Source organism: Mercenaria mercenaria, chromosome 9 (assembly GCF_021730395.1).
Source record: "Mercenaria mercenaria strain notata chromosome 9, MADL_Memer_1, whole genome shotgun sequence".
Classification (NCBI taxonomy): Eukaryota; Metazoa; Mollusca; class Bivalvia; order Venerida; family Veneridae; genus Mercenaria; species Mercenaria mercenaria.
Genome location: NC_069369.1, coordinates 79,971,099 through 79,997,905, shown reverse-complemented (window position 1 = coordinate 79,997,905; position 26,807 = coordinate 79,971,099). Strand labels below are relative to the sequence as shown.

The window sequence follows — 26,807 nt, the reverse complement described above, 5'->3', positions numbered from 1 at the left end:
TATGAAAGTTGGTCTGAATGTTCATCTTGATGATATTTAGGTCAAGCTCGAAAGTGGGTCACGTGCCCTCAAAAACTAGGTCAGTAGGTCAAATAATAGAAAAACCTTGTGACCTCTCTAAAGGCCATATTTTTCATGGGATCTGTATGAAAATTGGTCTGAACGTTCATCTTGATGATATCTAGGTCAAATTCGAAACAGGGTCATGTGGGGTCAAAAACTAGGTCAGTAGGCCTAAAAAAAGAAAAACCATGTGACCTCTCTAGAGGCCATACTTGTGAATGGATCTCCATAAAAATTGGTCAGAGTGTTCACCTTGATGATATCTAGGGCAAGTTTGAAACTGGGTCACGTGCCTTAAAAAACTAGGTCAGTAGGTCAAATAATAAAAAAACCTTATGACCTATTTAGAGGCCATACTTTTCATGGGATCTGTATGAAAGTTGATCTGAATGTTCATCTTGATGCTATCTAGGTCAAGTTCGAAACTGGGTCAACTTCGGTCAAAAACTAGGTCAGTAGGTCTAAAATTATTAAAATCTTTTGACCTCTCTAGAGGCCATATTTTTCAATGGATCTTCATGAAAATTGATCTGAATGTTCACCTGGATGATATCTAGGTCACTTTCGAAACTGGGTCACATGCCATCAAAAACTAGGTCAGTAGGTCTAAAAATAGAAAAACCTTGTGACCTCTCTAGAGGCCATATTTTTCATGAGATCTTCATGAAAATTAGTGAGAATGTTCACCTTGATGATATCTAGGTAAAGTTCAAAACAGGGTCATGTACCTTCGAAAACTAGGTCAATAGGTCAAATAATAGAAAAACCTTGTGACCTCTCTAGAGACCATATTTTTCAATGGATCTTCATGAAAATTGGTCAGAATTTTTATCTTGATAATATCTAGGTCAAGTTAAAAACTGGGTCACATGAGCTCAAAAACTAGGTCACTATGTCAAATAATAGAAAAAACGACGTCATACACAAAACTGGGTCATGTGGGAAGAGGTGAGCGATTCAGGACCATCATGGTCCTCTTGTTTACTTAGAATTTCAGGTTAAATTTGATGCACTTTCACAATATCTCTATTATTACTAAACAGATTTGATTAAAACTTAAAATGGTTGTTTCACATCATTAATCAACTCATATGACCCAAGGGCCATAACTGCCACTCCAATATTGCATGAATTATGCCCCATTTTTACTAAGAATTTCGGGTTAATTAACTATTTCTTTGTTGTTACTCAGTGGACTTGATTCAGACTTGAAACAGTTTTTCCACATCATAGCACTATCATATGACACAAGGTCAATAATATTGGTAAAATATTTCATAATTTTTGTCCCCTTTTTACTTAGACTTTAATTTTAATAGTAATGCTTTTTCACCATACCACTCTTGTTATTAAATGGATTTGATTCATATTCAAAATATTTGTTCCACATCATTACCCACATCATTTGACTTAAGGTCCATAACTCTAACACCAATATTTTATGAAATTTGCCCCTTTTTTCTCAAAATTTCAAGTTCAAGTTGTGATGGGCTTTATCTTATTTATTACTTAATGGATTTGATTCAAACTTAAAATAGTTGTTACACATTATAAGGCACATGATAGGACACATAATACATTACTCTTGTGGAAATATTCCTTGAATTATGTTCCTTTTATTCTTGGTGAATGTTTTGATACCCCTCCACTCTATCTCTGATGCTACGGAATACATATGACCCAGACCTAAACTATCATCAGATACCATCATCCGCATCAGAATCATTGACCACTCCAGTGATAGCCCCAGCTGTCTCAGATATGCCCTATTTCACTATCACACATCAAAATAGTGGAGCGAGCTGTCGCCTGTAACAGCTCTTGTTTAAGGTACAATTTCTATCAAATGAAAATGTCTTTTATAACATGGCTTTCAGAGAAATATTTAAAATAAGAGTGAGATATCGGTTAATTTCCAATTGAAAATATTTTTCACTATGTGAAAACCATCAGATATAATATATGCTAGTACAGAACAGCAAAATGGTTAGAATTTAGTTAAAAACTTTTGAAAAAAAAAAGGGAATGTATGATTATTTTACACACTTAGATCAATATAATACTCATGGACAGTAGACCCACAGTTTTCATGTAGAAAAAATTCAATTAAAATTTTATCAGTACATATTTAATTTAAAGAAATCAGTGCCATCGTATATGATATATGGAGAACTGGGAATTACTCCAGATCTGGTTACAATAAAAGATAGATTGATAGCTCACTGGTTACGTCTTATTGAAAATATCTAGAGCATCAATACCACAAAACTTTCATAAAAAATTTACACTTTTGTTTTACGAATTGTATTCACAAAATAAAATTAAATCTGAATGGTAAGATAATGTTAAACAGAATTTGTGTAACCTAGGTTATTCTGGAATCTGGTACAGCCAAAGTCTATCTAGGAGTAAGTGGATTATAGATTCTTGCCTACCTAGCGGGGAAAGTATACATTTGTCCGAGCTCGCGCCGGGTATAGATATTCCCGTCTTTCCCTAGGGAAAAACCTTGTCTAAAATAGCGTGCACTAAGGTGACGTCACATAGTACTGGCACTATTGTGACGTCATAAACTATGTAAATAATGTCAAGAAATACCCAAATCTATTTGTCTCCACGATCTTTTTTGAACGTGATAGGCAAGAAAAATTATCTAACATGTCTGCCTGTGTAAGACAGCTGTTTTCCCAACCCTCGGGACAGCTTGGATAAAAAACCTCGCTAACGCTTGGTTTTCCATTCCACACTGTCCCTCGGGTAGGGAAAACACCGTCTTACACAGGCAGGCATGTAAGATCCCTATAATCATCGCATCAGAAACTTAAGGACATACTCATTCAAGACTGGCAATCAGAAATAGACAACTCATCACCTAGCAACTTATACAAACGCTATAAAACAGTTCTCTTATGCAGTGAATTTATAAACAAATTACTATCTCAGTTTTGCAAAAATCTTTCAAGTTTTGTTACTAGAAACCATCATTTACCAACTGAAACTGGAAGATTGAGAACAATTAATGACATAGGAGACGAATATTATTGTATTTTATGTTGTTCATTATTTAATTATGGTAGAATTAGATACTGTAAATCCGGTATTATTCGCGGTGTTATAATTTTCGCTATTTTTCGCGAATCGGGTGCATCACGAAATCATGAATCCGCGTAAATATCCTTCCATAGCATACATACATATTCGAAAAAATGTCAAAATAAATACTGTCAAGTTCAGCAATCAGTACTAGCCGCCTGTACATCGATGTTTATTGAATGAATTTCAATTCATTTCACATTTCAATGTATTATGAATAATTCATGTAGAATATACTGCTAAAGGTTAGATTTACATGCAGCTGGCAGTTTTTAACGGAGAGCATCTCCTTGATGCACTTCGTATATGTCAAACAAGCAGAGCGCGTGTTGCCCGAGGGGAAGACCCATATCATCCCAACATTATCTTCTCAACAAACCTTGTATTTTTACACATTTTGTTTAGACAATAATAGGGATTAGCGGACAATATATCACACCATTGTATTATATACTTGTATGTTAATTATTTATGAAATGGCTGTAATAAACTTTGAACATTTTATCAGCTATTAAGTGTAATAAGAATAATCGCCAGTAAATTGAATAAAGGATTTAAAGGCTCAATTATTTCAGTCTGTGTGAATAAAGTAACCGATTGCTAATACAAAATAACGGTTATGGACCATGTGTTTAACAAGTCTTTGGCATGCATAAATTTGGTAGGGTTCTGAAAAATGGGCATTAATATAATCACGACTTCCTAAATTAATTGAAATTTCGCTAATATAAGATAAGAACCTTCGCGAATTTAAATTCCTGACCCTTCCGTCGCAAATTCATAAAACCGCAAAATAATTCAGGGTGCCGGAATTCGCGAAATAAAGATCACGCTAATATAAGGTGATTTACAGTATATTGATAGATATACAAGAACAAGACCAAGTATGTTCAAATTTATTAACTTAATTACATCAAGCAATTTTAAACTACTGAAAAATCTTAAGTATATTTTGTTAAAGGATTACGAATCATTTTAGATGATAACTCGCATCATCAATATTAGTCATTTACTAAATACATTTTTTGTGTTGTCAAATAACAAGGTGGCTAATATTCGGTGCTTGTGTAATTCACTATTTCTCTTTGTCTTTCCATGTCTCAAGCAACTGTTTTAGTATAGCCTGTAGCAGGTCTAATCAATTTCCAATTTTGTGGTTAGACTTGCTCATGCAGTTAAAAATATGCTCCAGGTCTGACAAGAGTTTAGTTTTCTATGTATATTTTTAATCCTAATACTGGAAATGTATAGTACGTGCCTTGGTACAACCTGTATATTTGGATTTAATACTATATTTCATTGACCTACAAAATATTAATAATGTACAAGTATTTGATAATTGTATAATTAATTGCAATCTTTGAAGCTGAATATTGAATTAGTATTTGTCTTTTTTGTATAAAGTCTAAGGCCTTAATTTTCTATATCCTGTTCTGCCTATAAAATGTTGTATCATTCTACAAGAAATCACATTTATTTTCTGAAGTTGCATGGCATATTTTGTTAATCCAAGTAATGTATATAATACTGGTATATCTAATTTAGAACATGTGAATCTCTTTAATATCACATTACCAGTAGAATATTTTTCTCTTCATTTCACACATACTGAAAGGTAGTCGTTTTCCAATTTATTTCTGTTATTAAATTGTTCTCTGTCTGCATGTATACGTATGTATTTATATGTTATAGATATACAATTGTGTATATACATGTATATTGCTGATGCTGTCCACGCATTGTGGGACTCATGTCAATCTGTAAATAAACAAATGAAATCACATGTTGCTATGACAGTCTTGATGATACTGCATCTGTGCTTCACTTAGTGAAATATGTTTTGATCTTAGACTGATACAATAAAACCTCTTTATAATTTCTAAAAGAAATCACTGAAATCTGGATGCATCCACTTTAAACATGCCGATATCCTACAGACCTGCTAATAGAAATAATGAATCATTGAATAATATCCTTCTAAACTTTGGGGAAATGACATTATTGCAGGAAAAACAGTTTGTCTGTCATTTGTAAGATAATTGATTTTGCTGAGAAAAGCCTGATTGTTAAAGGTGCTTGCACACTATTGGATGAAAGATTTAAATATCTTCCATATATTTAATCAATATTTGTGAAGTGTTTGTAGACATACGGAATGTTGATTCTGGTTCATCATTTTGCAAAATATAGAAGGTAAGGGTAGTTTTCCCGGAAACACACAGCACCTCAAACACAGCCAGTGAGCCATGCATCACAAAGTAGGTCAGCAACAAAAAGAAACTGTAGCGGAAAAACACAGCAGATGGGTTGCTTCAAAACTGTATCAGACATTTACTTGTTTCTAATTGCTGTTTTTAGCTCATCTTATTTTTGGAAAAAAAAAGATGAGTTATTGTCATCACTTGAGCGGTTGTCGGTGTCGGTGTCGGCGTCGGCATTGCCTGGTTAAGTTTTATGCTTAGGTCAGCTTTTCTCCTAAACTATCAAAGCTATTGCTTTGAAACTTGGAATACTTGTTCACCATCATAAGCTGACCCTGTATAGCAAGAAACATAACTCCATCTTGCTTTTTGCAAGATTTATGGCCCCTTTTGTACTTAGAAAATATCAGATTTCTTGGTTAAGTTTAATGTTTAGGTCAACTTTTCTCCTAAACTATCAAAGCTATTGCTTTGAAACTTGGAATACTTGTTCACCATCATAAACAGACCCTGTACATCAAGAAACATAACTCCATCTTGCTTTTTGCAAGAATTATTGCCCCTTTTGGACTTAGAAAATCAGTTTTCTTGGTTAAGTTTTATGTTTAGGTCAGCTTTTATCCTAAACTATCAAAGCTATTGCTTTAAAACTTGCAACACTTGTTCACCATCATAAGCTGACCCTGTACAGCAAGAAACATAACTCCATCCTGCTTTTTGCAAGATTTATGGCCCCTTTTGGACTTAGAAAATATCAGATTTCTTGGTTAAGTTTTATGTTTAAGTCAACTTTTTCTCTTAAACTATCAAAGCTATTGCTTTGAAACTTGCAACACTTGTTGACCATCATAAGCTGACCCTGTACAGCAAGCAACATAACTCCATCCTGCTTTTTGCAATAATTATTGCCCCTTTTGGACTTAGAAAATCATTTTCTTGGTTGAGTATTATGTTTGTCAACTTTTCTCATAAACTATCAAAGCTATTGCTTTGAAACTTGGAACAGTTTTTCACCATCATAAGTGGACACTGTACATCAAGAAACATAACTCTATCCTGCTTTTTGCAAAAATGATGGCCCTTTTTAGACTTAGAAAATCATGGGTAGGACAATATTTCTATTATACAAAAAAAATCAGATGAGCGTCAGCACCCGCAAGGCGGTGCTCTTGTTTTTTACATTGCATGTGCCCCGCCGTTACATAACTGAAATACTGTTTAAAAACGGCGTTAAACCCAAAACAAACAAATACATTGCATGTGCACTCCTCCCTCCAACCCCTCCAAAAAAGAAGAAAATAAAATTATTGTTGTTTTAACCTGTTTATTAGCCCACCATCATCAGATGGTGGGCTATTCAAATCACTCTGCGTCCGTGGTCCGTCGTCCTTCCGTCCGTCCGTCCGTCCATCCGTTAACAATTTCTCGTTATCGCATCTCCTCAGAAACTACCGGGGGGATTTTAACCAAACTTTGTCAGAATGATGTATTGGTACCCTAGTTGTGTCCCCCTGAAAATCAGACTGGTTCAACAATTTTTTAGTGAGTTATGGCCCTTTGTTTATTTCTATAATTTACATAGATTTATATAGGGAAAACTTTGAAAATCTTCTTGTCCAAAACCACAGAGCCTAGGGCTTTGATATTTGGTATGAAGCATCATCTAGTGGTCTTCTACCAAGATGATTCAAATTATTTCCTTGGGGTCTAATATGGCCCCGCCCCGGGGGTCACATGGTTTATATAGACTTATATAGGGAAAAACTTTGAAAAACCTCTTGTTCAAAACCACAGGGCCTAGGGCTTTGATATTTTGTATATGACATCATCTAGTGGTCTTCTACTAAGATTGTTCAAATTAGCCCCCAAGGGTCAAATATGGCCCCGCCCCAGGGGTCACATGGTTTACATAGACTTATATAGGGAAAAACTTTGAAAATCTTCTAGTCCAAACCACAAAGCCTAGGGCTTTGGCATTTGTAATGTAGCATCATCTAGTGGTTCTCTACCAAGTTTGTTCAAATTATCCCCCTAGGGTCAAATATGGCCCCGCCCTGAGGGGTCACATGGTTCATATAGACTTATATAGGGAAAAGATTTTAAAATCTTGTCAATAACCTACAACATTCAAATTTGGACCATATGTATGGTTTTGAGTGGCAAGATGAACCTTGACATGAGTTGACCTTGATTTTGACCTAGTGACCTACTTTCACATTTCTGTAGCTACTGCCTTCAAATTTGGACCACATGCATAGTTTTGTGCACTGAAACAAACTTTGACCTTGACATTGACCTAGTGACCTACTTTCACATTTTTGAAGGTACAGGCTTCAAATTTGGACCACATGCATAGTTTCGTGTTCTGAAATGGAATTTGACCTTGATTTTGACCTACTGACCTACTTTCACATTTTTGAAGGTACAGGCTTCAAATTTGGAACACATGCATAGTTCTGTGTTCCAAAATAAAATTTGACCTTGATTTTGACCTAGTGACCTACTTTCACATTTCTCAAGCTACAGCCTTCAAATTTGGACCACTTGCATAGTTTTGTGTACCGAAATGAACTTTGACCTTAAGATTGACCTAGTGGCCTACTTTCACATTTCTGTAGCTACAGGCTTCAAATTTAGACCACATGCATAGGATTGTGTACCGAAACAAACTTTGACCTTGACATTGACCTAGTGACCTACTTTCACATTTTTGAAGGTACAGGCTTTAAATTTGGACCACATGCATAAATTTGTGTTCTGAAGTGTAATTTGACCTTGATTTTGACCTAGTGACCTATTTTCACATTTCGTCCTTGAAATTGATCTAGTGACCTACTTTCACATTTCTCAAGCTACAGCTTTCGAATTTGGACCACATGCACACTGTTGTGTACGGAAATGAAATTTGACCTTGAGCTAGTCAGTAAGTCTTGAAATTTGGAACACTCAAAAATGGCACATTGGTGGGCGCCAAGATCACTCTGTGATCTCTTGTTTCAAATATCATTTTTACAAAATACTAGATTTAACATATTATGAGAGAACTTTCTTTCCTTCCCCATTTATGTGAATGTGAGTCAAACCTTCCCAGATCACAGCCTCCACCACTGAATTTGACTATAACGGACAAAATCCTCTCTTTGACTCTATGTAACAAAAATTTAACAATTGCAAATTTATGGCCATAAGTTGAATAGAAAACAACAGCTATATTACTTGATAGTAATCTGCTTTTAAACAGAATTATTTAAAAATCAGTTAACATAAATTTGAAAAAAAAGGGGTTTTATCTGTTGGTCAAATTAAAAAGCAAGGGTGCTTTGGTCCATATCATGTTTTTTTAACTCTAATTGATGATGAGTATTTTTTAATCATCTTTTATTTACTTAGACAGTGGTATCACCTCATACATCAGCCATCCAGGAAACTTGTCGGGGCCTCTAAGTGTGTGCTTAGAGGAGGCCAAGCAACACGTACCGTACGATAATCGACAGGACACGCAAATATTCCTGGGGGCTACAGCCGGCATGAGGATGCTTAAGTTAGTATCCTTTACATTCTTTTTTTGACTTCATTTTAATTGTGATCTTCCTGAATGTAAGACCATCAGACTGACTCGACTCCAGGCATGTTTGAAATTTTCCTTTTTGAATGAAGGTGCAAGGCCTTGTTTCATCATTTCAACTCAGAAATTTGGAAATACTGTCTAAATTGGGAAAAATTGAAAGTTGCCATAATGTATATCATGTAATATTTACAAATGTGGAATGGTATTTTAATAATAAACATACATTGGTCAAGCAGCAAAACTATTGTAAAACAGCAAAAAAAAAATGCTACAAGTAAACAGTCATTAAATTTTGGGAATTTAAAGTTAAAAATTGGGAAAGAACATTTCTTTGATTTTGGGACTGCTTCCTTTTACCAGAGGTAGCTTTATAGTGGAAAAATGCTATATATGCTGAAAGTATACATTACAATATCTCCAACTTTGTTGTTAGGGAAAGACAAAGTTCCACTTACTTTCAGACATGGTTGGGCACCTGGTAAGAAAAAACTTGAGAAAGACCTAAAAGCTGAGGAGATTCCTCACTAACCCTTCTCATGCTGGACACAATTGATTCTGCCTTTGCGACCAGTGTAGATCATGATCAGCACATCTATGCAGGTGGATCAAGATCTGCACGTTTGCCATTCAGTCAGCATCTTTTTGGTAAACATCCCTTTAAACAGTTAATGGTACTGTCCAAATTGAAAGATGGACAAGTTCATTATAGAAATATAGCAAGTTAAGGGTTAATCTTGTTGAGGATCAAACCTACAGGATTAAAGGCAAGTTATACTGTATACAAATCCAGGTTGAGGGTACGGGGGAGAACGCAGGGGCAGCAGAAAAAATGGTAAACATCACAAGACCAGCCGTTTAATTTTTTTGTGATAACAGGAATATGTCGATTTTGTGGTCCAATTTTGTTTCATTTTCTAAAGAATTATTAGAAAAGATTAATTGGTGTTTTTTTTTGCCTCAGATTTTTCTCTTAAGAGAAGAGAAATAAATTGGTTACCACAGTTCCCTAAGGGAATATTTTCCAGACAGTTTGTTTAATTACTTAATATGTAGGGCTATTGTTTTTTTCCAGACATATTGTGAAACTGCTAAATATGCACCACTACAGTGGCTAAGCTACTGCTTTATTATTGATATACTTCAATACAGTGAATGTAGCTTGTATTGGCTTTATGAAAATAGGGTAACACAACACTCTATGTATCTCTTAAATATGAAAAAAGAAAAAATAAGTAGGAAATAATTTATCTTAAATTTTTGTACTTAATGTATTGTTTTGCCTTTTATCAAAATAATGCATAGATAAAATTACATCCGAAGTAAAGCTAGGCAATCAATTTATGAAATCTCCTGACATTTTCCTATACTGGTGTGACTTTTTGCAAAAGTAATTATTTATTCTGTTTGTTAAGCATGGGTTTTATCTTGCTGTTATTGAGTACTGCACTCTTATTGATTGCTTTTATAATGATGTATATTAGTCTGTCATGCAATTGCTGTTAGTTATTGTGGATTTGGTAATTTTCATACCACTTTTATTAGTCTTGTACTTTTGTTTCAACGTAGGTGAGGGTGGGGAATTATGGTTTGCTCGGCATCCGTCTGTCAGTCATTCCCTCCATAAAACAAAGTGGGATTCTGCTATTACTTGAAAAGTACAAGATTTTTTTTTCATGAAGCCTGATTTATGGATAGATTGCAATATGGAGAATATGCTTTTCCTTTTTATTTGTTGCTATGGCAAAAATGTGGTTGCTTTGGCAACAGATAGTCCAGAAAATATGCAGGTTCTTCATTTAAATTTCAATATAAAAATGCAGTTCCTGTGGCAGCAAAAATTGCAAATGCCTCTTCTGGTCAGGGACTTTTATTGCTGGGTAATAGTCTTACTTAGTTTTTTTACTTCTATGTTTTAGCTCAGTTAATGATGAAAGCTTGAAGCTGACTTCACTCATGAGTCTGTTTCTCAGAATAACAATTACTGGTGTCATATGAGAAGGCATAGTCATGACCCGACCCCAGTGAGGCTAGAATGATGTTTACACTCCATCAGCTTTATTTCTTCTTCAGACTCAATCATATCTAAGCAGAACTTATATGATCATAAGATATTTCTATACTGATCTGTGAAAAAGCTAGTGACATGACATGGGTTCCCAGTATGTCCTTAGTTTAAACATATTTTATTGCACATGATAAATAAGCACATGTATTATTTTAACATAGATTGATGAAAGTTTGAAAAGCATGTTAATGTCTATGTCCTTATTTTAATGACTAGATTTAGCTGTTATTTAAACATGGCAGTATTGATTTTTAGCTCGACTATTCAAAGAATAGTCTAGCTATTCTACTCACCCTGACGTCGGCGTCGGCGTCACACCTTGGTTAAGTTTTTGCATGCAAGTACATACAGCCATCAATTAAAGGCATATAGCTTTGAAACTTATTTTTTCTTTTTCTAGGTCAATTACCAACCTCTCTGGGTCAAGTCCCATAACTCTGACATGTATTTTGAGCAAATTATGCCCCCTTTTGGACTTAGAAAATTTTGGTTAAAGTTTTACATGCAAGTTACTATCTCCAAAACTAATGCAGATATTGATTTGAAACTTCACATGTGTCTTCGGGGTTATAAAACTAGTTGATAGCACCAAGTCCCATAACTCTGACCTTCATTTTGGCCAAATTATGCCCCCTTTTGGACTTAGAAAATTCTGGTTAAAGTTTTGCGTGCAAGTACATACAGCTATTTCTAAAAGGCATATAGATTTGAAACTTATTTTTTCTTTTTCTAGATCAATTACCAACCTCACTAGGTCAAGTCCCATAACTCTGACATGTATTTTGAGCAAATTATGCCCCCTTTTAGACTTAGAAAATTTTGGTTAAGTTTTACATGCAAGTTACTATCTCCAAAACTAATGCAGATATTGATTTGAAACTTCACATGTGTCTTCGGGGTTATAAAACTAGTTGATAGCAGCAAGTCCCATAACTCTGACCTTCATTTTGGCCAAATTATGCCCCCTTTTGGACTTAGAAAATTCTGGTTCAAGTTTTGGGTGCAAGTACATACAGCTATTTCTTAAAGGCATATAGATTTTAAACTTAGTTTTTCTTTTTCTAGATCAATTACCAACCTCACTGGGTCAAGTCCCATAACTCTGACATGTATTTTGAGCAAATTATTCCTCTTTTTGGACTTAGAAAATCCTGGTTAAAGTTTTGCGTGCAAGTACATACAGCAATTATTAAAAGGCATATAGATTTGAAACTTTTTTTTTCTTTTTCTAGATCAATTACCAACCTCACTGGATCAAGTCCCATAACTCTTACATGTATTTTGAGCAAATTATTCCCCTTTTTGGACTTAGAAAATCCTGGTTATAGTTTTGCGTGCAAGTACATACAGCAATTACTAAAAGGCATATAGATTTGAAACTTATTTTTTCTTTTTCTAGATCAATTACCAACCTCACTGGGTCAAGTCCCATAACTCTGGCATGTATTTTGGGCAAATTATGCCCCCTTTTGGACTTTGAAAATTCTGGTTAAGTTTTACATGCGAGTTTCTATCTCCAAAACTAATGCAGATATTGAACTGAAACTTCACATGTGCCTTCGGGTTATAAAACTAGTTGATAGCAGCAAGTCCCATAACTGATATGCATTTATGCCCCCTTTTGAACTTAAAACTCTTTTGATATTTAATCTTTTTGGGTAATATTTTCCTGCTTCTGGGACAATATTTCGAATAGTCGAGCTTGGCTGTCTTACGGACAGCTCTTGTTACTAGTGTTGCTGACGTTACTTGTGTCTGCAAGTAAAGGCCTTCTTGACTTTCTTATTACTGCATAATGCTGGCATTGTTATTTGTTTAAAACAGTTTGAACAGATATTCAGTTACCTGATCTGGGTAGATTGTTGTGATCTTGACATCCTGTAGAATTCTGAGAAAAAGGTTCATTAGCTCGACTATTCATAGCGTCCGTGTGTCGGCGTTGGCGTCCCGATTTGGTTAAGGTTTTGTATGTAAGCTGGGATCTCAGTAACCACTTGTAGGAATGGATTGAAACTTCACACACTTATTCACTGTGATAAACTGACTTACATTGCACATGTTCCATAACTCTATTTTGCTTTTATACAAAAATATGCCCCTTTTTCGACTTAGAAATTTTTGGTTAAGGTTTTGTATGTAAGCTGGTATCTCAGTACTCACTAATGGGAATGGATTGAAACTTGATATGACATGCAGTGCAAAGGTTCAATAACTCTACTTTGCATTTTACAAAATTATGCCCCTTTTTCAACTTAGCAGTTTTTGATTAAATTCTTATATGTAAGTTGGTATCTCAGTACCCACTAATGGGAATGGATTGAAACTTCACACACTTGTCCACTGTCATGAGCTGATAAGCACTATGCAGGTTTCATAACCCTGTTTTGCATTTTTAAAAATTATGCCCCTTTTTCGACTTTTGTATTCATTCAGTTGACAAGGCTGTTGCATAGTCGAGCGTTGCTGTCCTCTGACAGCTCTTGTTAGCTCACCTGTCACATAGTGACAAGGTGAGCTTTTGTGATCACCCTTTGTCCGTCGTCCTTTGTCAGTCCATGCGTCCGTCAACAATTTCTTGTCTGCACGATAGTGGTTTCATTTATGATTTTATTTTAACCAAACTTGCACACAACTTGTATCACCATAAGATCTTGGTTCCTTTTTTGAACTGGCCAGATCCCATTATGGGTTCCAGAGTTATGGCCCCTCAAAGGGCCAAAATCAGCTATTTTGACTGTGTCTGTACAATAGCAGCTTTATTTATGATTTGATTTTTACCAAACTGGCACACAACTTGTATCACCATAAGATCTTGGTTCCTTTCTTGAACTGGCCAGATCCCGTTATGGGTTGCAGAGTTATGGCTCCTGAAAGGGCCAGAATTAGCTGTTTTGACCTTGTCTGCACAATAGCAGCTTCATTTATGACTTGATTTTAACCAAACTTGCACACAACTTGTATCACTATAAGATCTTGGTTCCTTTTTTGAACTGGCCAGATTCCATTATGGGTTTAAGAGTTATGGCCCCTGAAAGGGCCAGAATTAGCTATTTTGATCTTGTCTGCACAATAGCAGCTTCATTTTTGATTTGAATTTAATCAAACTTGCACAAAACTTGTATTGCCATAAGATCTCAATTCCTTTGTTGAACCGGCCAGATCCCATAATGGGTTCCAGAGTTATGGCCCCTGAAAGGGCCAAAATTAGCTATTTTGACCTTGTCTGCACAATAGCAACTTCATTTATGATTTGATTTTTACCAAACTTGCACACAACTTGTATCACCACAAGATCTTGGTTCCTTTCTTGAACTGGCCAGATTCCATCATGGGTTCCGGAGTTGTGGCCCCTTAAAGGTCCAAAATTGGCTATTTTGGCTTTTGCAGCCATATAGAGACTTCATTTGTGGTTTTATTTGATACAAACTTCCAAAATATCTTCAACAACAATAAACCTTGGATTCCATGACAAATCAGATCTAATCATAGATTCCAGAGTTATTTTATATCTGATTACCTTCCTTGATTGTAGTCAAAATGGATTTATATCAGTAAGTACTTATAGGACTTATTTGAAATTTCATTATTGTCATTAGTTGGACTGAGACAGTCAGGGTAGATAACTATGGGCCGATTTTATGTAAAATTACCTCCCTTTATTTCAAATTAAAATGGGTATATCTCCGTAACTAATGAAGATACTGATCTGAAATTTCATTTATGTCAACAGATTTATTTGGCAGATCCTTCTTTTGTTCACTTACAATAATTTTCTTTTTAATTACTTCCCTTTTATGTTAATATAAATAGCTTATTTTTAGGAACTTTTTAGCTCACCTGTCACATAGTGACAAGGTGAGCTTTTGTGATCACCCTTCGTCAGTCGTCGGTCGTCAGTCCGTCCTTGCATCCGTCCGTTCTTGCGTGCGTCAACAATTTCTTGTCTGCACGATAGTGGTTTCATTTATGATTTTATTTTAACCAAACTTGCACACAACTTGTATCACCATAAGATCTCGGTTCTTTTCTTGAACTGGCCAGATCCCGTTATGGGTTCCAGAGTTATGGCACCTGAAAGGGCCAAAAATAGCTATTTTGACCTTGTCTGCACAATAGCAGCTTTATTTATAACATGATTTTTACCAAACTGGGACACAACTTGTATCATCATAAGATCTCGGTTCCTTTCTTGAACTGGCCAGATTCCAATATACGTTCCAGAGTTATGGCCCCTGAAAGGGCCAGAATTAGTCATTTTAACCTTGTCTGCACAATAGCAGCTTCATTTATGATTTTATTTTAACCAAACTTGCACACAACTTGTATCACTATAAGATCTTGGTTACTTTCTTGAACTGGCGAAATTCCATTATGGGTTCTAGAGTTATGGCCCCTGAAAGGGCCAGTATTAGCTATTTTGACCTTGTCTGCACAATAGCAACTTCATTTATGATTTGAATTTAATCAAACTTGCACAAAACTTGTGTCACCATAAGATCTCGGTTCCTTTTTTAAACCGGCCAGATCCCTTAATGGGTTGCAGAGTTATGGCCCCTGAAAGGGCCAAAATTGGCTATTTTGACCTTGTCTGCACAATAGCAGCTTCATTTATGATTTGATTTTAACCAATCTTGCACACAACTTGTATCACCACAAGATCTTGGTTCCTTTCTTGAACTGGCCAGATTCCATCATGGGTTCTAGAGTTATGTTCCATTAAAGGTCCAAAATTGGCTATTTTGGCTTTTGCAGCCATATAGATACTTCATTTATGGTTTTATTTGATACAAACTTCCAAAATATCTTCAACAACAATAAATCTTGGATTCCATGACAAATCAGATCCAATTGTAGGTTCCAGAGTTATTTTATATCTGATTACCTCCCCTGATTGTAATCAAAATGGATTTATATCAGTAAGTACTTATAGGACTTATTTGAAATTTCATTATTGTTATTAGTTGGACAGAGCCAATCAGGGTAGATAACTATGGACTGATTTTATGTCAAATTACCTCCCTTTATTTCAAATTAATATGGGTATATCTCCTTAACTAATGAAGATACTGATCTGAAATTTCATTTATGTCAACAGATTTATTTGGCAGATCCTTCTTTTGTTCACTTACAATAATTTTTTTTTTTAATTACTTCCCTTTTACGTTACTATAAATAGCTTATTTTTAGTAACTTTTTTTATTATTGGCCGTAGGGAAAAACCGAGACCACTTTTCTGTGGTACAACATGGATGGTACCTCCAATTTTTAGGTGTATTTTGACATATCTGTACGTTGTAAGAATTTTTTTCTTTTTGGTTAAATTTCTTCTCTTTGTTGTTCCTGTCCTTTGTGGACTTAGATATTTTTTCTGAGGACCTTCTTGTCCTCAAGTGCAATGATAACAGATGAGCGATATAGGGCCATCATGGCCCTCTTGTTTTATTTTTATCATGACATCTCTGCAAAATGGTGCATTGGCAATAAAATTGGGCAGAAAAAATAATGTCTGCCTATGATGGACTTTGTGGCAACCATTCTATGGCTTGGTTTTCAGATAATCTGTTGTCCCACAGGTTTGGAAAACCATCTCTTATACAGGCAGATAAGTAAGCTCCTTATAAACACTCGACTACATCTGTAATGTAAATAATTCTAGAAGGGGTGTTCAAAAATACCCAGAAAAGTGCTCTAATATCTTTATTTCAGGTCCTATTTTGCTAAAATTTGAAAATATGGTGGATAAGAACAAAATTGGGCTGGATGACATCACATGATTTAGCCATGGGGATTAATATTTACTTATTATTGGTTCAAAGAAAATATGATTTTGACATATCAGCTAAGTATTCCCTAATCTGTGTTATAGAACAGTTTCATTGATTTTTGATGATACATGAAGAAATTACAGCCCTTTTCTTGGTATTTTTTGAACACTCCTTGTGTATTTATATATTTCAGTGAGACAGATCCTGTAACAAGTAACGAAATACTGAACAAAGTCCAGGACACAATAAAGAAGTTTCCATTTAGTTTTAAAACTCCATCGACACAGGCTCGAATCATCTCAGGCAAGGAAGAAGGGACATTCGGTTGGATTACAGCTAATTATATATCTGGAAAACTTGGAGTGGTAAAGTCATTTGAAAGTCATATCAATAATTTTCAAAAGGAAAAATTTATGAATTCTTTCTTTTACACCAGTATAAAACATGTTATACTGATGTAAAAGGAAGAATTCATAATTATTATATATATATATATATATATATATATATATATATATATATATATATATATATATATATATATATATATATATATATATATATAAATCACCAAGCCCGTAAATCTGGGCAGATTCTTTTCAATTCCAGTACCGTTAGTCTGCCCACTTTTACGGGTACATCTGCCCACTTCTACGGTCCTTTACGGATTGAATCTAATGATCAAACGTATATCTGCCCACTTCTACGGTATAGTAAAGTTATATATATATATAATGAGAGTTTTTGAGGCCTTGCCATAGAAAATAGGTGTGTGTGTGTGTGTGTGTGTGTGTTCGGGTTTAACGTCTTTTTCAACAATTTTTCAGTCATATAAACGACGGTCTCTACTTGTAGCAGTGAGCACAATGCCCAACTTTATAGTACTGCCTCACTGGAATATCACGCCGTAGACACGTGGCATGATACCCCACCCAGTCACATTATACTGACACCGGGCTGACCAGTCCTAGCACTATCCCCTTAATGCTGAGCGCCAAGCGAGGAAGCTGCTAGTACTATTTTTTACGTCTTTGGTATGACGCGGCCAGGGATCGAACCCATGACGCGAACGCTCTACCACTAGGCTACTGAGGCTGTTTCATAGAAAATAGGAGAGGGGGGCATATAATGCTACCCCTGTCCGTGCATGTGCTTGATTCAGCCGGTCAAGTGTGCTTCGTGCATATCATGTCTGGCCTAGAAGTTTGTAATGCTTGTAAGATTTTAACATAACTTGGTATAAATGACCATCTTAACAAGACATTATATCACATGCAAGATCAGAACCCCTAATTCAAAGTTGAAGGTCAAAGTTAAGATATCTATTTCAATGGGATAAAAAACTTTGTTGGATTTCAGCCTCTGAAGATAAAATGAATAGTAACTATTTGTTCAGTCAAACTTTGTTCGCTCGAACTCGACGGGACCGGAAAAATTTGTTGGAGTTATCAGTAGTTCGAGCGATCAAACAACATACATTATACAGGGGATTTGCCGGGACCTGACGAAGAGTTCGGATGAAGGGCGGTGCTAGTATGATCCGAGTTCGAGCAAACAAAGTTTGACTGTACTACAATATGGATGATATTTCACTGATTGATGCAACCAGGAAAATTAGTCCCCCATGAAAATTTTGAATTTCACAGTAACAAAAATTAAACATGATAAAAGGTAAAATATTAGTCAGAAATAGGGAAATGAGAGGAAAAAGTAAAATATCACTTTTAGACAACAATTGATGTGAGTCTGTTCTTTGAAATTGTTTATGGTAAATGTTCCATAAAATGTGGTGTGAAAAAAGATAGAGAATACTTGCATAGGAAGATGACTGGTTCTGTGTCTATAACTGTATATGAGCCGTGCCATGGGAAAACCAACATAGTGGGTGTGCAACCAGCATGGATCCAGACAAGCCTGCGCATCCGCGCAGTCTGGTCAGGCTCCATGCTGTTCGCTTTTAAAGCCTATTGGAATTGGAGAAACTGTTAGCGAACAGCAAGGATCCTGACCAGACTGCGCGGATGCGCAGGCTGGTCTGGATCCATGCTGGTCGCACACCCACTATGTTGGTTTTCCCATGGCATGGCTCATATAATGATGTAAATGTCACAGAGAAACATGTTATTTCTCTAGACAGAAATAATTACAACAAATACAACACTCAATGAATTTAGAGACATACCCATAAAACACTACAACAAATGTGTCTGGATTTGCAAACCTGTAAAATAAAGAGACCAAAACAGTTATATTGATTTCATTGTGTAATAATGGTATTTTAAAATTCGAAATTTACTTTTACACTGTTTTTAGCTCACCTGTCACATAGTGACAAGGTGAGATTTTGTGATCACACAGCGTCCGTCGTCCGTCCGTCCGTCCGTAAACTTTTGCTTGTGACCACTCTAGAGGTCACATTTTTTGTGGGATCTTTATGAAAATTGGTCAGAATGTTCACCTTGCTGATATTAAGGTCAGGTTTGAAAGTGGGTCACATGCCGTCAAAAACTAGGTCAGTAGGTCAAATAATAGAAAAACCTTGTGACCTCTCTAGAGGCCATATTTTTCATGGGATCTGTATGGAAATTGGTCAGAATGTTCATCTTGATGATATCTAGGTCAAGTTCGAAACGGGTCACGTGCCATCAAAAACTAGGTCAATAGGTCTAAAAATAGAAAAACCTTGTGACCTCTCTAGAGGCCATATATTACATAAGAACTTCATGAAAATTGGTCAGAACATTCACCTTGATGATATCTAGATCAAGTTCGAAACTGGGTCACGTGCCGTCAAAAACTAGGTCAGTAGATCTAAAAATAGAAAAACCTTGCGACCTCTCTAGAGACCATATTTTTCAATGGATCTTCATGAAAATTGGTCAGAATTTTTATCTTGATAATATCTAGGTCAAGTTCAAAACTGGGTCACATGAGTTCAAAAACTAGGTCACTATGTCAAATAATAGAAAAAAACGACGTCCTACTCAAAACTGGATCGTGCGGGAAGAGGTGAGCGATTCAGGACCATCATGGTCCTCTTGTATAATTTATACTGTCAATTTATTTTCAGTTTTCTACAAACTGAGATTAGCCAAATTTTGTAATTTAGATATTTCTTAATTTGTAAGTCAGTGCTTTTTTTGTGTATAGTAGAGGCTGTTTGTAGGCCTCTTCCTCGCAGAAAACTTCTTTCACATTATGCAGTCTTCCCCCAAACTTAACTTTAAATTGTTTCTTTCCCTTCTTTGCTCAAATACCTGGCTTACAAAAATTACAGGTCTGGGCCCCTTCCCTTCTTAGTAAAAGGAAAGCCTGTTGTTAATTGTGAAGAAGGTGTGAAAGCAGAATGATTTTGTGAGGTCTATTATCTATTTATACTGGTTTCTGTAAAATATGTGGAAAAGCTCTACTGTGCTAGCCACATGATAAATTATCTAAACAGGTGGAATTAAACTTTGTAATATTCTCACAAAATATCAGTTTAAATAAGGATGATTACATTTTTACTTGTGCACAAAGTGCTCAAGGTGATCTGTTGTAATTGGTCATTGTCCGGCGTCCAGCAACATTTGCCTTGTTATCACTGTAGAGGCCACATTTATGACCCAACCTTTATGAAACTTGGTCAGAATGTTTGTCTTGATGATCTCTAGGACAAGTTTAAAACTGTGTAATGTGGGGTCAAAACTAGGTCAGTAGGCTAGATCAAAGGAAAATCTTGTTAACACTCTAAGAGTCCACAGTTTAAGTTTGAAACTCATGAGAGTTGGTCAGAATGTTTGTCTTGATGACCTCTATGTCTAGTTCAAATCTAGGTCATGTAGGGTCAAAAACTAGGTCACCTTGTCAAATCAAAGGAAAAGCTTGTTAACACTCTAGAGGACACCTTTATGAAACCTGGTCAGAATGTTTTTCTTGATGATCTCTAAGTCAAGTTTGAAACCGAATCATGTGGGGTCAAAAACTAGGTCAGTAGGCAAGATCAAAGGAGGTCTTATTAACACTCAAGAGTCCATGGTTTAAGTTTGAAACTCATGAGAATTGGTCAGAATGTTTGTCTTAATGACCTCTAGGTCAAGTTCCAATCTGGGTCCTGTGGGGTCAAAAACAAGGTCACCCGGTCAAAACAAAGGAAAAACTTGTTAACACTCTGGAGGCCCAGTTCTGACCCAAACTTTATGAAACTTGGTCAGAATGTTTGTCTTGATGATATCTAGGTTAAGTTTGAAACTGGGTCATATAGGCTCAAAAATTAGGTCATAAGGCTAGATCAACTCTTGTGAGCGATATAGGGCCATCACGGCCCTTTTGTTTCATACACTTAATTACTGCATTAAACAACCACCTGTTTTATGCAATCAGTGGCTACTTTTTTATCCCTAAATCAGTGGCTACTTTTTTTATCCCTATATCTCCCCCACTCCTATTTCTCTCCTAAATTAGCTGTGAGCTTGGAAAATAAAAGAAACATCGGCTTTGTTGGTAAAAGAAGTCTTGAAAATGTTCTTTGTATTTTATACACATGTCTACATTAATTTTGCTGTATATTTTGATTTTTAAACTTTATTTCTATGTTCTTAATCTGAGGTGTTTGTTGTATTTAGGTTCCAAAGCTTTCTGTATATGCTGAGCCATCATCACCTGAGGCTACCATAGGAGCCCTGGACATGGGCGGGGCTTCCACCCAGATCACTTTCTATAGTGGAAAACACGAAGAGATATTACCACAGTATAAGGAGGATCTTGAACTATATGGGAAAAACTACTCTGTTTATACACACAGTTATTTGTGTTATGGCATTAATGAAGCTGTCAGGCGGTACCAGGCGCAACTTGTTAAGGTATTTATAGTACTGGGTCCCAGTATACAAAGCTGGGTACCAGTCTCAAAACTGCAGTATCTGATTGTTTGCTTCTGAGTAACATGGCTACATTATCAGATGATTTTTAAGAATGAGAGATTTTGTACTCGGCCCAGAACCATTGTCACCATTCAAGTTGCTGTCTGGTTTTAGTATTATGGGAAACTTTTTCAGTTTTACTACATCTTCTTAACTACTGCTCCTATCATTATCAAACTTTACATAAGGATTGATCGTAGTAAGGGGCATATTTATATCATTTACATTAATATCAGGTACCTCAAAGATTATAGTCATTGGGGTCAGGTTTTGTAAAAGAGTGCTGTAAGGAATGCTTTTTAGTTTCACTGTATCTTTTTAAACTTATATCTCACAATGTTTCTTAGTACTGGTATCCCTCTTAACTCCACTTTTAACCTCTGCCTCCACTTCTACACTCTACCCATTCATTACACACCCAGCCTTCCCACATCCATTTTTTTTAGCTCACCTGTCACAAAGTGACAAGGTGAGCTTTTGTGATCGCGCGGTGTCCGTCGTCCGTCCGTGCGTGCGTGCGTGCGTCCGTAAACTTTTGCTTGTGACCACTCTAGAGGTCACATTTTTCATGGGATCTTTATGAAAATTGGTCAGAATGTTCATCTTGATGATATCTAGGTCAAGTTCGAAACTGGGTCACGTGCCTTCAAAAACTAGGTCAGTAGGTCTAAAAATAGAAAAACCTTGTGACCTCCCTAGAGGCCATATATTTCATGGGATCTTCATGAAAATTGGTCAGAATGTTCACCTTGATGATATCTAGGTCAAGTTCAAAACTGGGTCACGTGCCTTCAAAAACTAGGTCAGTAGGTCTAAAAATAGAAAAACCTTGTGACCTCTCTAGAGGCCATATATTTCATAAGATCTTCATGAAAATTGGTCAGAACGTTCACCTTGATGATATCTAGGTCAGGTTTGAAACTGGGTCGCGTGCTTTCAAAAACTAGGTCAGTAGGTCAAATAATAGAAAAACCTTGTGACCTCTCTAAAGGCCATATTTTTCATGGGATCTGTATGAAAGTTGGTCTGAATGTTCATCTTGATGATATCTAGGTCAAGTTCCATACTGGGTCACGTGCGGTCAAAAATCAGGTCAGTAGGTCTAAAAATAGAAAAACCCTGTGACCTCTCTAAAGGCCATATATGTCATGAGATCTTCATGAAAATTGGTCAGAATGTTCAACTTGATGATATCTAGGTCAAGTTCGAAAGTGGGTCACGTGTCATCAAAAACTAGGTCAGTAGGTCAAATAATAGAAAAACGTTGTCACCTCTCTAGAGGCCATATTTTTCATGGGATCTGTATGAAAGTTGGTCTGACTGTTCATCTTGATGATATCTAGATCAAGTTCGAAAGTGGGTCACGTGCCTTCAAAAACTAGGTCAGTAGGTCAAATAATAGAAAAACCTTGTGACCTCTCTAAAGGCCATATTTTTCATGGGATCTGTATGAAAATTGATCTGAATGTTCACCTTGATGATGTCTAAATCAGTTTCGAAACTGGGTCATGTGCGGTCAAAAACTAGGCCAGTAGTTATAAAAATAGAAAAACCTTGTGACCTCTCTAGAGGCCATATTTTTCATGAGATCTTCATGAAAATTAGTGAGAATGTTCACCTTGATGATATCTAGGTAAATTTCAAAACAGGGTCACATACCTTCGAAAACTAGGTCAATAGGTCAAATAATAGTAAAACCTTGTGACCTCTCTAGAGACCATATTTTTCAATGGATCTTCATGAAAATTGGTCAGAATTTTTATCTTGATAATATCTAGGTCAAGTTCAAAACTGGGTCACATGAGCTCAAAAACTAGGTCACTGTGTCAAATGATAGAAAAAACGCCGACATACTCAAAACTGGGTCATGTGGGAAGAGGTGAGCAATTCAGGACCATCATGGTCCTCTTGTTTACTTACCTCACTCTTATATCTCATTGGAACTTTGAATAGTTGTTCAGCATTTTCTTCTGCATAGTATGATGCCAAGTGCATTTATCTGATGGAAGTGCTCAATGAATTATGTCCATTTAATTTTTAGCTCACCTGTCACAAAGTGACAAGGTGAGCTATTGTGACCGCTTCATGTCCGTCGTCAGTGGTGCGTCGTCAGTCGTCTGTCAACAATTTCTAAAAAAATCTTCTTGAAAACCACTGACCAAACTTCACAGGAATGATCCTTGGGTGGCCCCCTTTCAAAATTATTCAAAGAATTGAATTCCATGCAGAACTCTGGTTGCCATGGCAACCGAAAGGAAAAACTTTAAAAATCTTCTTCTCTAAAACCAGAAGCCCTAGAGCTTAGATATTTGGTGTGAAGCATTGCCTAGTGGACCTCTACCAAATTTTTTTAAATTATGGCCCCCGGGGTCAAAATTGACCCGGCCCCAGGGGTCACTTGATTTTACATAGGAAAATCTTCAAAAATTTCTAAAAATAAACCAGAAAGCCTAGAGCTTAGATATTTCACATGTAGCATTGCCTAGTGGACCTCTACAAAATTTGTTCAAATCATGACCCCCGGGGTCAAATTGACGCCACCCCATGGGGTTACTTGATTATACATAGGGAAATCTTCATAAATTTGCTAAAAATAAACCAGAAGGCCTAGATCTTAGATATTTGATATGTAGCATTGCCTAGTAGACTTCTACAAACTTTGTTCAAATCATGACCCCCGGGGTAAAATTGGCCCCACCCCAGGGGTTACTTGATTGTACATCCGATAAATCTTCCAAAAAATTTCTAAAAATCATCAGTTTGACATTTGAAACATGTAACTCATATTACTCAGGTGAGTGATCCAGGGTCATCATGATCCTCTTGTTAAAAATTCTGATAAATGTTCTCAAACACCATATCTCTGATATTGTGAAATGGATTTGACTCAGACTTGTCCCACATCAGCATCCACTTTGATGGTATTAGTATATACGCTGATATTTCTGATATCCTCAGGCCCGCTGCTTAGCTCAGTAGTGTGAGCTGCAGATCTATGGATGGCAGGGTCGGAGTTTGATCCCTGGGCAAGGCGAATATTCTCTGTGATGATTTGATGAAAGACATTGTGTCTGAAGACTTTTGTCCTCCAATGCTGATTCATGTGGGGAAGTAAGCAGTTACTTGTGAGGAACAGGTGTGTACTGGTACACCGGTTAACTGAAATACTATTGAAAAATGGCACAAAACCCAAAACATACAAAAAATCTAATATCCCCACATATGCCCTATTTCTCTATCAATCATGGAAATAGCCAAGCAAGCTGTCTCCCCTGGCAACTCATCTGCAGCAGAGTCAGTGAAAGACATTCAGGATATAAGATCAGCAGCAAATGAGAGATAAAGATTTGGTTTGACAACAGTCTGCAAATATTGAAGTAGTCAACAAGCATGTACAAGCAATACTTAAATATTTTAGTTGTTTATAACTTCAAAAAACAGATGAATCTAAAAAATGTTTTTGGGAAAGAGTTATGAAATATAGCCAGTTTTAAAAGATAAAAAAAATCTAAATTTAGTTGACCTTAAATGTTTTGACCAATAAAATGCTGTAGTTGTAAGACTGTTTCTGTCTTTGTTTTGGCAATTATCTTATTTTTGCCTGTTAGGGTTTCATCAGTGTCATTTTGTTGTTCTCCCACCCCCTATAGATTTATGTTCAGCATAGTATGTATGTACATAATTATATACAAATCATACTGTTTGTTGATTGTGCCATTATAATATTTCACAGGTCAGTTCTGCAGATGTATGAATATTTGTTATTAGGAGGTGTTTTTAGCTCAACTATTCAAAGAATAGGTAGAACTATTGGACTCACCCATGCATCGGCGTCCTGATTTGGTTAAGTTTTTTATGTAAGCTGGTATCTCAGTACCCACTAATGGGATTGGATTGAAACTTTACACAATTGTCCATTGTCATGAATTTGCAATTTTACAAAATTATGCCCCTTTTTCGACTTTAATAATTCATTCAATTACAAGGCTATTGAATAGTCAAGCTTTGCTGTCCTCCGACAGCTCTTGTTTCTTAAGTTATCCTAATTCCTTAGTTATGTTCCTTTTGTAATTTTGATACTTTACCACAATTCCTCAGAATGCTTTCAATATGTTTCTTTATTAGATTGAGTAAATGTGTATGTTTTATGCTATTCTGATGCTCTTCGCACTGTTTTTATTACAGAATCAAGGCTATAATGAGACAAATATAACAAATCCATGTGGGCCGAAAGGATACATCACAGAAATAATGTCCAGGGATATATTCGAGGCTCCTTGTGTGTACAGATACACCAATCAGTTTTTACAAATACATCAGCTTAGAGATACATTTAACGTAAGTACCCATATTGTGTTAACCATTGAATAGTAAATCACCCTTTATTATTCTTTACCTGCTTTTCTCCTCCAATTTGCAGTTTGCAACCATACATTGGATATATTTTAGATTGGCCTGTAGTTTTTCAGTATGAATTCTCATGTAAATTCAGTGATTGGTAGCCATAAAGAAACTGTAACATTATTCGATATAATCCTGTATTTAGACTGACACCCATCCAAAAACATAATTGGCTTGCTTATGGGCTTGTCAAATATAATTTTCGAATTGGTATGAAAAACAAAATGTATCACTGCATTGTACAGAACAGTGTTCAATGACCTAGTAGTGTTGTGTTTTGTTGTAACTCCTCCAAAAATTTAATTATGTTTAGGACAGCTTGGTTACTTTAATACTGGTCACTGTTACTTAACAATGCTATAGCAACTATAATACATCAGGTCTTAACCCTTATCATGCTGGACATGACTGATTCTGCCTTTGTGACCAGTGTAGATCTTGATCAGCCTGCACATCTGTGCAGTTGTGTCGCACGTAGCTCCAAAAGTATTTGACCTAGAGTCACCAAAGTTTAAAGGAATGTTGGTCAGCATTTGCGGTTGTGCACCTGGGGTTTCGCGTCTGGATTCATTCAGTATTGTAGGAGTTATGGCCCCTGACCTAGGAAAAAATCTGTGTTCTTTGTCATGTAGTGGGGGCATCTGTGTCTCATGGACACATTTCTAGTTCTGATTTATTATATAGACCTCAGTGGCAGTGATTTTCATTTGTCAGTTCTTGCATATCGGATATGAAAATACTTGTCTTGTC

At 36.0% G+C, this 26,807-nt stretch overlaps 1 protein-coding gene across 4 annotated transcripts in view; it reads left to right on the top strand.

The window, feature by feature from the left end:
• Positions 1 to 26,807, top strand: part of LOC123547562 (ectonucleoside triphosphate diphosphohydrolase 8-like) — a 57,813-nt gene that overhangs the window by 9,837 nt on the left and 21,169 nt on the right. For all 4 annotated transcript variants that reach the window (XM_045334757.2, XM_053551831.1, XM_053551833.1 and 1 more), the window contains 4 exons: positions 8,748 to 8,898; positions 16,949 to 17,120; positions 21,360 to 21,596; positions 25,842 to 25,994. In XM_045334757.2, coding sequence (XP_045190692.2) covers positions 8,748 to 8,898; positions 16,949 to 17,120; positions 21,360 to 21,596; positions 25,842 to 25,994 — 713 coding nt within the window. The remainder of the gene's footprint in view (positions 1 to 8,747; positions 8,899 to 16,948; positions 17,121 to 21,359; positions 21,597 to 25,841; positions 25,995 to 26,807) is intronic.